Below are 18,129 nucleotides of genomic sequence, written 5' to 3'. Positions count from 1 at the left end.
CTTAAGAGACGAGTTTAATGATGGAAGCAGTTTATTTTATCTTATGTAATTTTTTTCATTGGTGACATTTTTAGCCTATATGACAGGGACATGTGGTGCACCCGGTGCAGAAACCTGTCTTCTAATTGATTTCTTTAAAAAAAAACGTTTGGATTTCAGTTGTTTCAATCGGAGACGTTTGGATGCAGTTTCGCTTGTTCACAGGTGAAAGTAAACACAGGGACCCCTCCCCACCTACGCCCTGCGTAGTTCCACCCCTAAAACACTAATGGGTTACTGGTGATCCTCCCGCACCCCGATACCACACTTCAGTCAGTTAAAACGTATTCACACCCACTGGAGGTAACAGGAACATAAAGAAATACCTTTCTGGATTTTGGCCGTGTGCTAGGCCTGTTTATGTTTATATGCATTTTATAATCTTGCATTGTCTTGTAAAACAGGCCTACCGCGTCTTTGTGCGCTTTTTTTGCTGTTGACTCCCTCACTCCGTCACTCCGTCACTCTGGACGGACTAGTGAGTGAACTTGAACTGTTGTATAGGTGTGTGTGCTGCTGTGCTTACGTGAGCGAGTCAGTGTGACGCTAAGTTTACCCCAGACACCTGGCGCATCAGCAGAACGTTGAAGACGAACAGGTAGGCTACACAAAATCCTTTCCAAAGGGATCATCACAGCACCAGAAGGATTCGCTAATTGGACCAGGATACCGCAATGACATCAAAGTCTAAAGAAAAAGAAAAAGAAAAGTCCGAGAAGGCTTTAGCTGCCGACAAAGAGCAGTTTGTCAAATCACAGGTAAGCAATACAATATTTGTAAGCTATGCGTAAAAGTTGTAGAACTGTTGTCATCTGTTGTTCAGTATATTTCCCATACATCGCACCAATTTAAGTGTTTATGGATTGGACATGGTTACATTATCATGGCATTTCTGTGTAAATCCACTTTTGTGATCATATGGAGCACAATCTCAGGGAGTTCACTATTCTGAAGGTGTTCATATTTGGAGGAGCCATTTCCTCATGCCAGACTAAAACTCACTAAGCTTGTTTGAGATTCTTGTCTGTTGTGTTGTATTGGGTTCACCAGTCTCATTTCTGTCTCATTCTAAACAAACAAGATAGTATAAGACAATCAATGAGACCATCTGAGGTAAACAACCCTGTGAGTGAAATTTTGAATCTGCTTTTAAAGTTATCCTAACTCTTTCTTCACCTGATCTGATGTAGTTGAACAGCATCACCAAATGTATCAACACTTCAGAGACGTCCCTCAAGGAGAAACATGCCCGCAGTATCCTTTGGTGCCATGATTGCAACATATCATATATGTGAATGTCTATTGTTGTTATTTATTTATTTATTTATGCATCCTTATGCTCACAGGAGCTTGAGGTTTTGGAAAGCATATTCAATGTACATTAAATAAAAATACGATTTTAACAACAGGTGTTTGTATTAAGATGTCAAGGCTTAATTAACAGCAGCAGATTTATTTTTTGATTGACTGTAAATGCCTTAACCCTAACCACACTAGACATCATCCTTGGCACTCACAAGGAGGGTGGTGCAGTGACCTTCTGGTCACACGCAGTGAGCCTGCCCTTGTCCAGCAATGCCATCCTCAGTTGGAAGTACTGTCACATGGTGCACAAAATCCTACGTGATGGGCACCCCAATGTAAGCATAACCATCTCTCTTACTGGCGTTTCCTTAATTCTATAGCAAGCCTTTAGTAACAGAGGATGTTTAATCTATCCAGATAAGTAGAATGGAGGGCTGTTTCTTTGGTTATTTTTGTTCAACATTCAGCTTGCAATCTCTCTCTTGACATCTGCCCAAGATTGTGGTCAGGTGGCATGCCACATTGATAGTGAAAGATGGTTTCTTTGCTCACTCCATGCAGGCATTAGTTGGAAAATGTTCTCTGTTTCTGTTGTGCTGGGGATTTGCTGATGATAAAGGTGAATGATCATAAATATGTATGCTGTTCCTGAGTCTTACAGGAACTCTGTTTTTTGTTGTTGTTATTTTACAGTCCTTAAGGGACACATGGGGGCACTGTCCAAGCATCAAACAGATGGGCTCACTGTGGGTGAGTATAAGTGCTTAGAAAGACACACTTATGAGACTCTTTTCCTCTATCACAGAAATATACACACACTTTTGCAAGTTAGCTCAAGTTGATTGAATGGTACTGTGATGTAAATGCTGAAATGCTGTATTAGTTATTGTGGTGCTATGATGTTGTATGGCTGTGTTTCTCCCAGGGGAGCCTCCATGATCGATATGGTCATATTGTTGCACTGTACGTCAAGTTCTTGGCCATCAAAATTGAATTCCACAAAAAGGTAAGCCACTGGATAGGCTGCATCTTTCAGCTAATCTAGTTCAATGACCATCAAACACACGTTGGTGTCTAGGTGCTCTCATGCAGCTCTCTCTCTCTTTCTCATTCTCTCTCTTTATCTATCTATCTATCTATCTATCTATCTATCTGTCTGTCTGTCGATTAATTAATTATCCATCCATCAATCAATCAATCCTTTCATCCACATATGTCTTTCTCCAACGCTCATTTATATCCTATATGTTGTATAGTTATACTGATGCATGTATAAGATCATTCTTGTAATTTATTTCCCTTTCAGCACTCCACCATCCCTGTGACACTGGAGGCCTCAGAGGATGTCCTGGAGAGAGCTATGGCCGTTGACATCAACAGAGTGTAAGCAGATAGGAACGTGTGTGTGTGTGTGTGTGTGTGTGTGTGTGTGTGTGTGTGTGTGTGTGTGTGTGTGTGTGTGTGTGTGTGTGTGTGTGTGTGTGTGTGTGTGTGTGTGTGTGTGTGTGTGTGTTTCTAACTACTATTGGATGATTTCTTCCTCAGGTTTGAGATGACACTCGAGGTGCTAGACTATATGGATGCAGCTCTGAAACTCGAAGAAACAGGTGAGGGTGTTTTTTATTTTTTTGTCAAGCCCGAGTATGCAGAGTAGCATGCTGTTCTGGGCAAAATCCATCTCAGACTTTGTATGCAGTGTAGCTTACATAGTATCCTACTGTATGTGCTTCTCATTGTAGCATGTATAAACATTCCTGTTTTAGGTAGTATGGAAATGAACAAATGCATTTGTTTCTATGTTTGCATAGTGTTGTATGCTATGGGATACACTGTGCCTCACTGTATCTACTATGAATTATAGCAACATGCACTTGCCACTATCCATCTCATCTTGTGACTGATGATTGTGTCGATCTATACCTGAGCTCTGTGTGTTCTCTGTCTATCAGCATTTGGGCAGCTGGACACCCACGAGATCAGCCCGTCTGCGGTGGTGGCCCAGTGTCGTCTGGCCCCCCTGGTGCTGGTCATCCAGGACTGCAGTCCCCTCTACCACCTGCTGGTCAAGCTGCTCTTCAAACTCCACAGCCGTGAGTGGAGCTCCTCGATCAGCTCTTTATGCGTCTGCCTTTTTTTTCTTAGATTGTTCTAGATGTACTGTGTGCAGTGCGGAAGGGCCTATATAGTGTTACAGTAAGATCTGAGCCCATCTGATGGGATAAAATTAATTTGAGGTATGACTAATCTGAACTGTAACTCTGAAATGAGTGGAACTGTTTAGCTCAATTGGCAAAGTGCCAGTAGCACCATGGTTACGGATTACTTGGAACAAACATAAAACACCAGAGAATGCTGTTTACTTTAGATGCTGTGTAAGCCATTTGGGAAGCAGTATCTTCAGATGTGAGGTGGCCAATGTGTTTTTGTTTCCTATTGTCTTCAGGAATACCTGTGGATTCACTGCTGGATCAACGGGAACGATTCCGTAACCAGTTCAATGCGTAAGGACTTCCTCAATTATCACCTGGTTTAAAGAGACCCTATGCAACTTTTTCATGGTCATAAAATCGCTTAGAAATCGTTGTTTTGCTTGACTGACCAGTTTTATCGTATACAGTCACATTTCCTCCCGCCCCTAGTGTCCCTATCCGCTATTACAACCTTGCAACTTTCTGATGAACGATCGTCTGCTGTTTACATCTGGAAGTCAGAGACGCGTAAACAACAAGAAGAACCACGCTTGCAATTTATATATTTATATATATATGTATGTATAAATATACACGCTAAAGCTGTCGGGGAGGCTCTGCAGAGAAATATGCAAGCATAAAACGAGTGAAAACGAAAAACGAAACCGAAACCAGAGATGAAATCGCCAATCCTGCATTGTTCCTCTTTAATCTGTGACCTTTCGCCCCATCTGATCCATGTTGATAAATCTCTTCTCCTTTGCATTTCAGATTGACAGCCTTCTTCCAGAGAGCCCGGGACATTGAGTTCTTCAGAAAGATCATTGAGATTCCTGAATTACCAGAGGTAATAGATTGCTGTTTTGGAATGCTTAACAAGAAATGTAATATATTCACTTACATCACCAGTATTACCACAACATTTCTGTAAATGACAAACTTCACATTGCAAAATAGAAACAAGACATAACGTCTCAATTTTGTGTGTGTGTGTGTGTGTGTGTGTGTGTGTGTGTGTGTGTGTGTGTGTGTGTGTGTGTGTGTCTGTGTCTGTGTCTGTGTCTGTGTCTGTGTCTGTGTATGTGTGTGTGTGTGTGTGTCTGTGTCTGTGTCTGTATGTGCATCCAGTCCCCTCCAAACTTCCTGCGTGCAGCTGCGTTGGCGGAGCATGTGAAGCCGGTGGTGGTCACTCAGCCGGAGGTGGCAGAGGAGCAGCCTGCGTGGAGTGAGGGGCCGGCCATGGGTTACCCAATGGTGAGCGAGCGCCAGTAACCATAGTGATGTATTCTTCAGCTAATAAAATATGAGAATGATATCATGTTTTGGAAAGTTTTATAATCAGGTGGGTTTTTTTTCACCGCATTTTACAGTCCTATGCATACAATCAATATCCTGAACCCTCCGAAGATGGATTTGAAATAAGGTAAGCCCTCTCATCTTCTGTATTTCACTCTGTTTATAAAATGAAGGTGAACTGCACAGTATCACAGATACATGGATCACTGGCAATCCAGACAACCCCAGGGCCTAGGGATCTGCCTCAGTAAGAGTAGCCTCATAATATCTAAGGGATAATATATTGTCCACCGGTCGTTATTGGAAAATAAGTCTGGACAGGGCAAACGGGACTCCGACATGAAGGGACTTATTTTCTGATAATTACCGGCAGACAATACATTATCTCTTGTATATCTGACCTCCTGAAGGCCCGTTCATGTTACCGGTAATAGAACTTTCTACAACATTCCAAAAAGCGGTATAATAAATGTACTATATGGATTTCTGCCAGCGCATAAAAGACAGCAATGAGTTTGCTAATCTGTTTGAGTGATAAAACTGAGTTGTGTATGATCATAGTGACAAGCTGTACCTGTAAGCCCTGTATTTCCCCACACAGAGAACCAGAGGTGGAGACCCTGAGGAAACAGCTGGAGGCTATAAAACCAGAGCTGCATTCGCTCAAAGCTGAGGTAAAGTGTGTGTGTGTGTGTGTGTGTGTGTGTGTGTGTGTGTGTGTGTGTGTGTGTTAGTTAGTGTGTGAACAGTATGTGTGTATGGACACTACTAAAGTGCTAAAGTACACCACCTAAATATAGCCATTTATTTATTTATTCGTTCATTTCTTCATTCCTCACACCTGCCTGATTCTCGACACTCTGTCGCCCCCTGCAGGCTCAGCGCAGCGTCGCCCAGCTGCAGACGCAGGTGCGTCAGCTGGAGGCCGAGCTGGTGGAGCAGCGTGACCAGAAGCAAGTGGCGCTAGTGGAGCGCGAGCAGATGCGCATGGAGGTGGATATGCTGCGAGCCACTGGCCACGCCACCCAGTTTGCCGCTGTAGAGGAGGCGGGGAGTAAGTGCTTAGCTTGCAACATGTGCTTACAATACAGCGCAAATGCATATGCATACAAATATATACAGACACATACGCATACAAATATATACAGACACATATGCATATACATGTAATATGAAGGCAGACACATTACATGATTACAATTATAATATATAGGTAGACACATGCATACAAATATATACACATACTTTAATACAATATACAAACACAGATGTAAATGCACAAATATGTAGGCTACACAGGCAGACACATATGCATACAAATATATTGTACATGTAGACACATATGCGGATATCGGCACAAACATATAATATGCACACCACATGATATACTGCACAGATTCACGCATTTGATGTGCACATGTCCACATGATGCAAGTGCATATTCCTGAATATACTCACATTTTTTACACATACAAAAGCTCAGCAATTATATGTTCAGACAGGTGTGGTAGTACCAGAACTGATGTAAGGTGTTGGGTATTTGAGACTGTTAAAGCCTCGACCACACTGACCACAGTGTCCTCTTTGTCTAACCCACCTGCAGGTCGAGCCCAGGCTGCACAGATGCACTTCTCCAAGCTGAAGGAGAAGCACGCAGATTTGGTGTCCAGACACGCAGACCTCATGAGAAAGGTGCTGGACCTCAACCACTGTAGCCATCTGGAGCTTGCTATGTCAGAGACTTTTGAGTGTGTGTGTGTGTGTGTGTGTGTGTGTGTGTGTGTGTGTGTGTGTGTGTGTGTGTGTGTGTGTGTGTGTGTGTGTGCGTGTGTGTGTGATTTGGACATGCGTGTCCTCAAGGAGAATGTGAATGTGTACAATATGTTTTGCAATTCAGAGTTTTTATGTGCATATATTTGCATCTATGCATGTGTGATAGCTGTATTTGAATTGTAAATATGTATATATAACACATGAGGTGTGTGTCTCTCTCTCTCTCTCTCTCTCTCTATCCCTCCCTCTCTCTCTCTCTCTCTCTCTGTGTGTGTCTGTTTGTTTTTTTTCTGCAGAATGCAGAGACAGTGAAGCAGCTGTCCGGTATGCAGGAGGCCAAGGAGGAGCTGGTGAAGGGCAGACGGCAGCTGGCAGAGGACCTGGAGAGAGAGAGGATGGGGAAAAGCTCCCAGGTGCGCCACTGTGGCATAAACCCTCTATCTCCCCTGTTCCTAGGAGCCCATCACCTGATCTCATTGCACCTTAAAGAAACACCGCAACTTTAGGGAAAATTAGCTTATAGATAGATAGATAGATAGATACTCTTTTGATCTCATGAGGGGAATTTGGTCTCTTCACTAATTCACGGATGGGATTAATGCAAACACACAGAGCACACAGTGAGCACACAGTGAGGTGAAGCACACACTAACCCGGAGCAGTGAGCCGCCTGCTACAGTGACTCAGGTGTCTTTCTTAAGGGCACTTCAGCTGTGGATGAGTGCATAGGAGAGGAGTGCTCAACCACTTTCCCCACCCACATTTTCCCTACTGGTCGGGGATCAAACCGGCCACCCTTCGGTTTCAAACCCAGCCCTAACCAGTAGGCCGTTATCTACCATCTACCCCAGAGTTAGATACGAGGATACACACCCACATATAATAACCCAGTCTGATACTATTAGCCTAGCTTAGCATAATTCTCTGGAAGAGGGTTACACTAGTGAGCCTATAGCTCCCTTTTAGCTAAGTGTGTTGTTTTTACTATGTCTTCATGATTCTCTCACCCAGTCATGTGACATTCTTACCCTGTTTTGATTGGTGTTCCACTTAGTCACCAAATAGCACAAAATATCCTCCTCTTTGTATCATATTCCCATAGTCTTATCCCTAAATAAATTCTAACTAATTCTAAGTCCTCTCCATACCAGAACAGAAACCAGTCTGCATCTTTTCCATTTCCTTCTTTCTGTGAAGTCTGAAATTGATAACGATGACTATGGTGACGATGATAGTGATCATCATGATGATGATGACGACAACAATAATGATGACTATGATGGTGATGAGGAAGATGTTTATGATGATGATGATGATGATGATGAATATGAGGGTGATCACTCTGTCCGTGTCCTTGCTGCCCTCAGCTGCAGAGTCAGCAGCTGGAGATGGACCGCCTGAGGAGGGAGCTGGACAGCAGCAGAGCTCAGATGGCGCAGGTCAACAGCACCCTCCACAACAAAGAGCAGGCAGGTGTTCCCCCTCATCACACACACACACACACACACACACACACACACACACACACACACACACACACACACACACACACACACACACTCACACTGTGCTACACTACTCCTCTCTCTTTTCTCTAGCTGTCACTCTCACACACACACAATCACACTATTCTACAGTACACTACTCCCTCTAACTCGCTCTCTTTCTGTCACTCTCTCTCTCACACACACACACACACACACACACACACACACACACGATTAAAGTGATTTAATGGTTTGTGTAGGAGCATGTGAGAGTACTTTGTGCTTGCACTTTGTGATATGCAATGTGAATACTATAGCATATTGATAAGGGACTCTAGACTAGCAATTCCTAGCAATTGAACAGCAGTTCCCTGGCCTATGTGTGTGAGTGTGTGTGTTCTTGTTAAGAGTATGCGTGTGCATGTTTCTCTCTTCAGGCCGGTGTGGAGATCAGCAACATGATGCAGGTCGTGTATGCATGTGTTCCTCTTAAGTGTGTGTGTGTGTGTGTGTGTCTCTCTCCAGGCCAGGAAAAGCATGCTGCAGGGCCTGTGTGTATTGATCCGTAGAGTGTGTATGCACACGTGTGTCTCTCTCATCAGACTGATGAGCAGCATGCTGCATGTCGTTTGTGTGTCTATTCCTCTGAAGTGCGTGTATGAATGTACTCCTCTTAATTGTGTGTGTGTATCCTTTTAAAGTGTGTGTGTGTGTGTGTGTGTGTCTTTCTCTCTCTCTCTCTCTCTCTAAGCCAGTGAGCAGATGAACGGCATGCTGCATGTTGTGTGTGTGTGTGTGTGTATTCCTCTTAATTGTGTGTGTATGAGTGTGTGTACCCCTGTGTGAAGCGTGTGTGTGTGTGTGTGTGTCTCTCTCTCTCTCTCTCTCTCTCTCCCTCTCTCTGCAGGCCCATTAGCAGATGAACAGCAAGCTGTATGTTGTGTGTGTATGTGTGTGTATTCCTCTAAAGTGTGTGTGTGTGCATTTCTCTCTGCAGGCCAGTGAGCAGATGAACGGCATGCTGCAGGGCCTGCAGGCGGAGCGTGATCAGCTGAGGAGGTCTGTGATGGAGCAGGAGGCCCAGATCGCCCAGCTGCAGCAGAGTGGAGCTCTGCAGCACTCCAGCCTGCAGCAGGACAGGGACCGCAGCCAGAGGGACATCGCAGCGCTGCAGCAACAGCTCCTGGACAAAGTCCGTCTCCACACTTACACACACACACACACACACACACACAATACATTCCCACTGCTATATGTGTGATAAACAAGGAAGAACAGACTGTCACTACCTGATAGTAACAGCTTAGCATATGTATTTAAATGTTTATAGATGTTTTTTTCTTTTTCCCATGCTCCCTCTAACCCAAGAAAATATTCACTTATAGACAATAAAGAGGCTCTTACATACTTAAAGACACAGGCACTCTCGCACAAGACAGGAGGCCGTCATAAGTATCATCATGTGGTCGTAACATTCCTTCCCTCTGTTGTGAGGATGGTAATCCCCCGGTAGCATCTCTCTAAATGGTAGCATTAGCATACCTCTCTGTCTGCACGCACTGTGGAACCTCACAGTCTCATACATACCTCACAGAGGCCCTGTACAACCAACTTGCCCCTCACATAATCTCACTAGGTCGCTGAAGTACAAGTGCTGCACAGTAGAGTGCTGTGAATACGTTTTTTTGTTATCCTTTAAGACTAATAGCCGGGCTACAGTGGGCACACAGTTGAAGCGTTTTGTTCACGGAATGTAAAAAGTTTTACAAGACTGTCTCATTTTTTTCTGAATGTACGTGCCACTATCGTGTCTGCCGTTGCCAGTGTCATTGATTTGATAGTGGAAAGCTAATGGTTGCAGCATACACTCTGCGAACGGAATACTTCAGTTAGGTGCCTGGTGCGGCCTGCTGGTTAGACGGTGAACGATGACAGTAGAGGTTAATTACAGCTATGGCACACAGATGTGGCACATAGACTTTATATTTTCAGGGTTTATTTTCAGCTTCGCTCTCTATCTTCTGTGTTCTGTCCACAGTTTCCTGTACAATGCCTGGTCCTGCTATGTAACCTAACAGAGTTTGTGTGTGTGTTTGTTTTTGTGTTTTTGTTTGTGTATGTCAGGAGCGTCGTGAGGAGGAACAGAGGCGTGAGATTGAGCGGCTGAAGAGGGAGCTGGAGGAGAGGATTATGGAGGCGAACCGGGCTCAAGGAGCGTTGCAGTATAAAGAAACGGTGAGCTTCTCTTTTCATTCAGTTTAATCGCAGGCTGGAGGGTCTGCCCTTTTGTGTGTGTGTGTGTGTGTGTGTGTGTGTGTGTGTGTGTGTGTGTGTGTGTGTGTGTGTGTGTGTGTGTGTGTGTGTGTGTGTGTGTGTGTGTGTGTGTGTGTGTGTGTGTGTGTGTGTGTGTGTGTGTGTGTGTGTGTGTGTGTGTGTGTGTGTGTGTGTGTGTGTGTGCTTATTTTGAATAGAAGATACTTGTGCATCTGTTTTACACAGGCTGGAGAGTGCTTCAGAGTAATAGAGTATGCATGCTACAGTAAGTGTGTGTGTCTTCACCTGCTCCAGTGGGTAGATGAATGGCACGCTGCAGGGCCCGTGTGTGTTGTGTTCTATCTCTCAGCTCTTAAGTGTGTGTGTCTCTCTTCAGGCCGCTCCGCAGATGAACAGCACGGTGCAGGTTGTGTATGCATGTGTTCCTCTTAAGTGTGTGTGTGTGTGTGTGTGTGTGTGTGTGTGTGTTTTCTTCTGAAGTGTGTGTGTGTGTCACTCTTTCTTTAGGCCAGTGCACAGATCAACAGCATGCTGCATGTTGTGTGTGTGTGTGTGTGTGTGTGTGTGTGTGTGTTTTCTTTTGAAGTGTGTGTGTCTGTGTATTCTTTTGAAGTGTGTGTGTGTGTGTGTGTGTATCACTCACTCAGGTCGGTGAGCAGATGAACAGCATGCTACATGTCGTCTGTGTGTGCATTCCTCCAATGTGTGTGTGTACTCTTCTAAAATGTGTGTGTCTCTCCCTGTCTCTCTGCAGGCCAGTGAGCAGATGAACGGCATGCTGCAGGGCCTGCAGGCGGAGCGTGATCAGCTGAGGAGGTCTGTGATGGAGCAGGAGGCCCAGATCGCCCAGCTGCAGCAGAGTGGAGCTCTGCAGCACTCCAGCCTGCAGCAGGACAGGGACCGCAGCCAGAGGGAGATCGCAGCGCTTCAGCAACAGTTGCACGACACGGTATGTCGTTGCAAACGGAAGTTCGAGAGGAACGTGACGAAACTTTGCCACGCCTTCGCTTCCTATGAAACTGATTGCTTAGTCAAGGCCCACCTGCCGGTGCTACTGTAGCATTTGTTCTCGCTCGCAACCCACCACCTCCCCGTTCGCCTCCTGTTCGCCTCCTATTTCCCTCCTGTCTCACTTACGACGGGGGTGCTCACAGAGATCTTACCAAATGCTGCCAGCACGGCCTGTTTGGTGTGATCCAGCGGGGCACTTCAGGACCCCGGCCAGCGACCTTGCCCAACTTGCTATCTCCGCGTAACTATAGTCGCTACTTAAATTGCAATATTCTCATAGCTCAGGTCCAGTCTGGTCCCCTTATTCGCGCCGCAATTATCCGTCGACACACACTCACACAAATATACACAAATTCACATACACATACACACACATACTCACAGTTAGTCACTCTCCTACACTCTCACACAAATATACACAGACTCACACAAATACACACACACACACACACTAATACTCACAGTTAGTTACTCTCTCACACACACACACACACACACACTCACAGAAATATACACACACTCACACAAATATACACACACTCACATAAACAGACAAACATATTCACAAACACATACACTCAAGCAAACACACTCACATTAACATCAGCAGGGATTACAACAGCTCAGCATCTGCTACAGATGAAAGTTTGCCTAAGCAGTGGATAGATACATAGTGGCATATAAAGCTCTGGAGAGACCACTGCACATTTTTATGATGTCATCCTGTTGCTGCTGAGTGACATTTGAATGAGTTGACGGTCATATTAAAAATCGAGAGACCACTGCAAATTTGAATATGTCCGTCAACTCATTCAAATGTCACACGGCAACCGTAGGATGACATCAGTAAAATATGCAGCTGTCTCAAGTATGTGTTTAATATTCTCCAGAGCTGTACTTGCCACACAGGTGTCTGAACTTTTGTGTTAACATTTTCGTGTGTGTGTGTGTGTGTGTGTGTGTGTGTGTGTGTGTGTGTGTGTGTGTGTGTCTGTGTGTCTGTGTGTCTGTGTGTCTGTGTGTCTGTGTGTGTGTCTGTGTCTGTGTCTGTGTCTGTGTCTGTGTCTGTGTCTGTGTCTGTGTCTGTGTCTGTGTCTGTGTCTGTGTCTGTGTGTGTGTGTGTGTGTGTGTGTGTGATGTATGTGTAGGCTAGCCGTGAAGCTAGCCTGAAGCAGAAGCTGCAGGACGAGCAGTTTGCCCTGCTGCAGTGTGCGGTGGTGGAGGCCGAGGGCATCGTGCTGGACGCGCTGGCCAAGGTGGACGACCCTCTGCACGTGCGCAGCACCTGCTCGCCAGACTACCTGATCAACCGGGCCGAGACCACGCTGCGCTCCATCGACAAGATGCAGCAAAGTCACGCCGGCTACCTCCGCAACAAGGACGGTAGGTTTCAAGACTTCTGACGAGTATTCTTTTTCATTTTAGAGATATGATGAAATATATATTTTTATGTGTATGTGAGTTAGACATCTTCATGACAATAGAGGAGACTTGAAGAATGATGTGAAGGTTTGTTACCGTAATTTCCAGACTATTAGCCGGGGCTTATACATTGATTTTGCAAAATTTCTTCCGCTATGAAGTTAATACAGGGGGACAGTTAATATACTGTAGTGTTAATATGGTTTTGTTTCTTTTAACTTGCATAAAACACTGTCCTGGGGCTTATACACAATGCGGCTTATATGAGGGAAATTACTGTAGTTAAATTTGTGGTTGTGTTTATGTGTGTGTGTGTTTTTGGGTGTGTTTGGGTGTGTGAATATGTGTGTGTGTGTGTGTAATTATTTACAATGCCTTCCATATGTGTGTAGATGCCAGTGGTTTGCTGCGAGCTGTTACCCAGTTTTCTCACATGGCTTCGGACACCATTGTCAATGGAGCAGCCACAGCACACTCTGCTCCTGTGGACCAAGCTGACCGTATGCACACATACTACACACACACACACACACACACACACACACACACACACTCATTCCCGAGACCAGACGTACCTCATGCATAAAATCCACAAAAGTAGCACACTACTTAGACGTTGTACATAAACAGTAAACAGCACACTTTAAACCAACAAGCTACATACTTACATAAATATAGTATTGACTGTTGTGTATCATTTGATATCACTGATATGTATCTGACCATACTGTTCTGTGTTGCAGTGATGCTCGAATAAGGCTTTTTCTCCTGCCCCTTGCAGGTATGAATGAGAACTGCAGGGATTGCGCCACCCGCTGCCTGCAGTACCTGAAGGAGCTGAAGCTGCAGCCCACACTCCCGGGGGCCGAGCCCTCCGCCATCCGCTACGTCATCCAGCGCATCCTCACCTTAGGACAGGTGAATACAGAGACGATTCATATATTCTTTACCAGGGGCTAATATGTGGGCTAATCACAAGTGAAGATTTGCAGGTCTGGGTGTAACTCAGATATTTAGATTTCAAGGTGTGTAATTTACAGAACTGTGTCATAGTCGAGCAAGTCGGCATCATGGTTATGTGTTAAATAAATAGGAGTATGTTTTACTTACAAGTTTTTGCTGACGTGTATGCATTGTAATAGCTTGTGTGGTGGATGTTTAGCCAGAGTACTTTACCAACTCCTCTCTCTGTTTAGGACCTGCGGCCTAAAAGCCTGGATGTCAAGAAGAAAGAGTTGGGAGATATTGTAGACCAGGAGATGACTGCTACTTCCGCCGCCATTGAGGAGGCTGTGCTGAAAATGAGTGTATGCTTTGACTCTAAACAGCCAGCATGAATGAAACTGATACACAGTTATTATCACTGAACCAGTTTGATTATGAAATAATGAAATCGGTCTGTGTGTCTATAGGAAATATTGAACACCACCAAGAGTGGCGCACCTGGAGTAAAGCTAGAAGTCAACTCAAGGTCAGTCATGAATGAAGAAATTGCATTCAGTACACCCATTCAGTCAGTCAGTCAGTCAGTCAGTCTCATTCAATACACCCGTATACCTAACATGTATGTAATTGAATAAGCCCCTGTCCCATTACATATTCTGAGCTCATAAAAGATTTATCTCTCTCCCAACAGCATCATCAATTCCTGTTCGGACCTCATGAAGGTAAATTGAGATACTGTGAAAAACATCAATGATAGTGATAATGATAGTGATCAATCAATAATGATCAATGGCTCCAAGCAATCAGATGGTCTCATATCCCTTCTCTCCTCTCTCTCATAGGCTGTGCACATGTTGGTCACATCAGCGACAATCCTCCAGAAAGACATTGTGGAGAGTGGAAGAGTAAGTCTTAAACCCGTATAAAGAGTGTCTTATATTAATACAAACTAAAATCAGAGATATCAATGGTACTAGATAGCAAATATGGCATAGGACAAAGTTATCTTCCTTTAAAAAAAAAAAAAAAAAAAAAAAATGGTTGTTGAAATTGGGGTGTAAGCGTGACTGACAAAAAAATAGTGACATGATTAATTATACACAGTTATAGTGGTTTCAGGGCAGTTTCATCATACTAATACAATACCATGAATTAAGTGAATGCACAGCGCTGCGGAGAGGTGAGCCCCCTGTGGATGTGGTGAAACGCACGTCTCTTTGCCCTGCCAGACGCTCGCCGTGTTGCTATTCCGAACATGTGCGAGATGTCTCAGGGCTGTGGGGAGGGAGTGTGACTTCCCATGCTGATGTGCAGACAGAGACCTAATAAATATTCTAAAGACCGACAAGTCATTCCCCTTGAATGCCCCACAAAGAATTTGTTCGTGTTGAACTGCAAATTTGTGGATTGTGTTAGGGTATATATATGATCAAGTGAATTTACTACACACACTTTCATGCAGTGAGTAGTTTAAAGAGTTTTCAATTTTTCACGTTTCAAATCGGACCAATGCCCCAAGGAGCAGTACTCATGCTAGCCACAAAACAGGAAACAGGAAGCAAGGCTGGAACGATCTGAGGGTCAGTGCGGTCAGTGTAATGCGAGGATGTGATGACCTTTGACCCTTCTTCTGCCTAGGGAGCCGCGTCTGTGAAAGAGTTCTACGCCAAGAATTCCAACTGGACAGAAGGCCTCATCTCTGCATCTAAGGCAGTGGGATGGGGAGCCACGCAACTGCTGTAAGTGTGTGTGTGTGTGTGTGTGTGGGTGTGTGTGTGTGTGTGTCTGTGCGTGTGTGCGCACCTGCGCCCGCCCACCTGTGTGTAGACAAGTGTTTATCAGAACTGGATTTTTTATCAGAATTAGAATGGAATGTCATTCACCAAATACAGTATGTTCACACAAACAAGGTGTCACTCTAGCAATACAGGAAATAGACAATGCCAATATATTGTACAGACATTACACACATACAATAAATATTTCACCTGCTCTCCTTAGTGACTCTGCTGACAGGATCGCGTTAGACAAAGGCAAGTACGAGGAGGTGATCGTCTGCTCCCACGAGATCGCCGCCAGCACGGCCCAGCTCGTCGCCGCCTCTAAGGTAGGTGACCCCAGCCACTGACCCCGCACGGCCATGATGACCTCTGACATTTGATCTCTGACCTCTCTCTCTCTAGTTCAAGTACTGTCGTGTGACATGAGACATGTGGCTTGCTTTGACAGGTGAAGGCGGATCGCAATAACAAGAAGCTGCAACGGCTGCAGCAGGCCTCTCGTCATGTGACCGACATGGCGGCGGCTGTGGTGACCTCCACCAAATCAGGCCAGATGAAGATTGATGAGACGGGTGAGAAAGAAATGAGGGAGCTTGTCTGGGTTAAACAGGAACTAGCTTGGCTTGGCCAGGGAACACTAAAGCTACTTGGCCATGCTACTGAGGCTGTATTTGGCTTGAACTGTTCTAATTGGCATTGTTCTAACTAGAGCAAGACTATAATTGTCAGTGTTGTAACGGCAGTAATCTGTCTAAGACATATCTAACCTTGTTCTCCTGTCTTTGCAGATGTCATGGACTTCTCTGGAGTGTCCCTGATCAAGCTGAAGACTGAAGAGATGAATACTCAGGTCTGTGTCCTTTAGCTTAGCTGGATGTAGGCCAAGCACCCAACACCCTGCAGTCACATACCTGTCCTATGGTTCCATCCTGAGCTAATGGCATGAAAGTTTTTATGATGAGCAAATGTTTACACTTTATTGTGTGTGTGTGTGTGTGTGTGTGTGTGTGTGTGTGGTGTGTGTGTGTGTGTGTGTGTGTGTGTGTGTGTGTGTGTGTGTGTGTGTGTGTGTGTGTGTGTGTGTGTGTGTGTGTGTGTGTGTGTGTGTGTGTGTGTGTGTGTGTGTGTGTGTGTGTGTGTGTGTGTGATAGGTGCGTGTACTAGAGCTGGAGTCTCAGCTGTCCAAAGAGCGTGTGCGTCTCGGGGAGCTCAGGAAGAAACACTACGACATCTCTGGTTCTCCCACCGAAGCAGGGCCGACTAGGCCGACTATGCCGACTTTGCCGAATATGGACGACTTTGCTGACTTACCCCCTCCCCCTCCCCCCACACTGTTCGTCCCCGATACCTATAACAACAGTAGCTCTTTCCCCCCAGCTCCCACTACTGTTCCCTCATCCTACGGAACCAGTAGCTCTTTCCCCCCAGCTCCCACTACTGTTCCCTCATCCTACGGAACCAGTAGCTCTTTCCCCCCAGCTCCTACCACTGTTCCCTCATCCTACGGAACCAGTACCTCTTTCCCCATGGCTCCCACCACTGTTCCCTCATCCTACGGAACCAGTAGCTCGTTCCCCATGGCTCCCACCGTTGGTCCCCAGTCCTACGGCAACAGCAACCCTTTTGGCCCAGCTCCTACAAGCAACCCTTTTATGCCGGCTCCCAGTCCCAACAGGGCACCCAGTCCCAACAGGGCCCCCACCCCAGAGCCCTCCTCGGCTGAACCCCCGAAGACCAGCAAGAAACCCAACATCTTCCAGAAGTCTGGGACACTACTGAAGAGTGCCGTAAGACATCTTTGGCTTATTGTTCACTGTATTCATTATGAATCAATACAAGCATTTTTTATGTTTATGTTATGTTATGTATAAGCTAGCTTGTACAGTTTCTCATTATTGTACTGTATGTCCCTTGTTATACAACACATTTTTGTTTGTTTTATGTTTGTTTTATGTTAGTGCTCAAGTACTTCAACTTTGTTTTTTTGTCTGGATTGTTTTGCAGTTTCGGTCACAGACCTGATATCCTGGATATTTGAAGATGAAGGGGTGCTGAGTTTGAAGGCAGACTGAATGCTCTCTCTGAGTGTGAATGTATCACTCAAAACACACACAAAAAACAGGATTTCCCCTCTTTATCCCACTAGGGCTTTGGCCATGAAGCAACACAGATCTCTGACACTTCATCAGGGTTGTCAGTGTGGATGCCAAATCATATTTTACATTCCCATGTATATAAGGCACTTTTATGACTATGTGCTATTTATTTTATACATTTTCCACTTTGTTTAATACTGAAAATAGATACAAATATTTCATGAACATATTTCAACCGTAAATAATGGAAATAATGGAAAATGTCGAAATATGTCATGTTTAAGAATGATTATTTTTGAGTATTTTGTTAATATGCTTTCTGAGACACAAATGCTTCTTTCACACTATGTCCAGATCTCTGTATCAAGACTTATTTGCCAAAATGCCTCATTAAAGGATTGTAATGGTTATTTCATGTCTGTGCACCCCATAGCCCCCCCAAAATAAATAAATAAATAAATAAATTATGATAGTACAATAATAAAAAAAAATAAAAAAATAAAAAAAGAGA

At 44.7% G+C, this 18,129-nt stretch overlaps 1 protein-coding gene across 1 annotated transcript; it reads left to right on the top strand.

The window, feature by feature from the left end:
* Positions 1 to 321: 321 nt before the first annotated feature.
* On the top strand, positions 322 to 18,076 carry LOC134101309 (huntingtin-interacting protein 1-related protein-like). The gene is made up of 33 exons (XM_062554910.1): positions 322 to 797; positions 1,230 to 1,293; positions 1,537 to 1,679; positions 2,038 to 2,094; positions 2,270 to 2,350; positions 2,651 to 2,727; positions 2,890 to 2,951; positions 3,294 to 3,434; positions 3,788 to 3,845; positions 4,305 to 4,380; positions 4,662 to 4,787; positions 4,904 to 4,956; positions 5,431 to 5,503; positions 5,706 to 5,883; positions 6,433 to 6,521; positions 6,899 to 7,015; positions 7,970 to 8,071; positions 9,087 to 9,281; positions 10,214 to 10,324; positions 11,118 to 11,312; positions 12,523 to 12,757; positions 13,189 to 13,296; positions 13,578 to 13,714; positions 13,993 to 14,103; positions 14,209 to 14,267; positions 14,433 to 14,463; positions 14,584 to 14,646; positions 15,380 to 15,480; positions 15,743 to 15,848; positions 15,971 to 16,094; positions 16,311 to 16,372; positions 16,674 to 17,309; positions 17,527 to 18,076. Exons 1-33 carry the CDS (start codon positions 714 to 716, stop codon positions 17,542 to 17,544), a joined length of 3,873 nt encoding a protein of 1,290 aa, XP_062410894.1. The 5' UTR covers positions 322 to 713; the 3' UTR covers positions 17,545 to 18,076.
* Positions 18,077 to 18,129: the final 53 nt, after the last annotated feature.

This window comes from Sardina pilchardus, chromosome 14, assembly GCF_963854185.1.
Source record: "Sardina pilchardus chromosome 14, fSarPil1.1, whole genome shotgun sequence".
NCBI lineage: Eukaryota > Metazoa > Chordata > Actinopteri > Clupeiformes > Clupeidae > Sardina > Sardina pilchardus.
This window is presented reverse-complemented; position numbering and strand designations above follow the sequence as displayed.

What these genes read in the sequence shown, in the direction of transcription:
- LOC134101309 (XM_062554910.1), top strand. Translation starts at nt 714, where the DNA reads ATGACATCAAAGTCTAAAGAAAAAGAAAAAGAAAAGTCCGAGAAGGCT. An exon ending in TACGTGATGGGCACCCCAAT is followed by an intron (nt 1,680 to 2,037) that starts GTAAGCATAACC and finishes GTTATTTTACAG; the next exon opens with TCCTTAAGGGACACATGGGG. An exon ending in AAGCTAGAAGTCAACTCAAG is followed by an intron (nt 14,268 to 14,432) that starts GTCAGTCATGAA and finishes CTCTCCCAACAG; the next exon opens with CATCATCAATTCCTGTTCGG.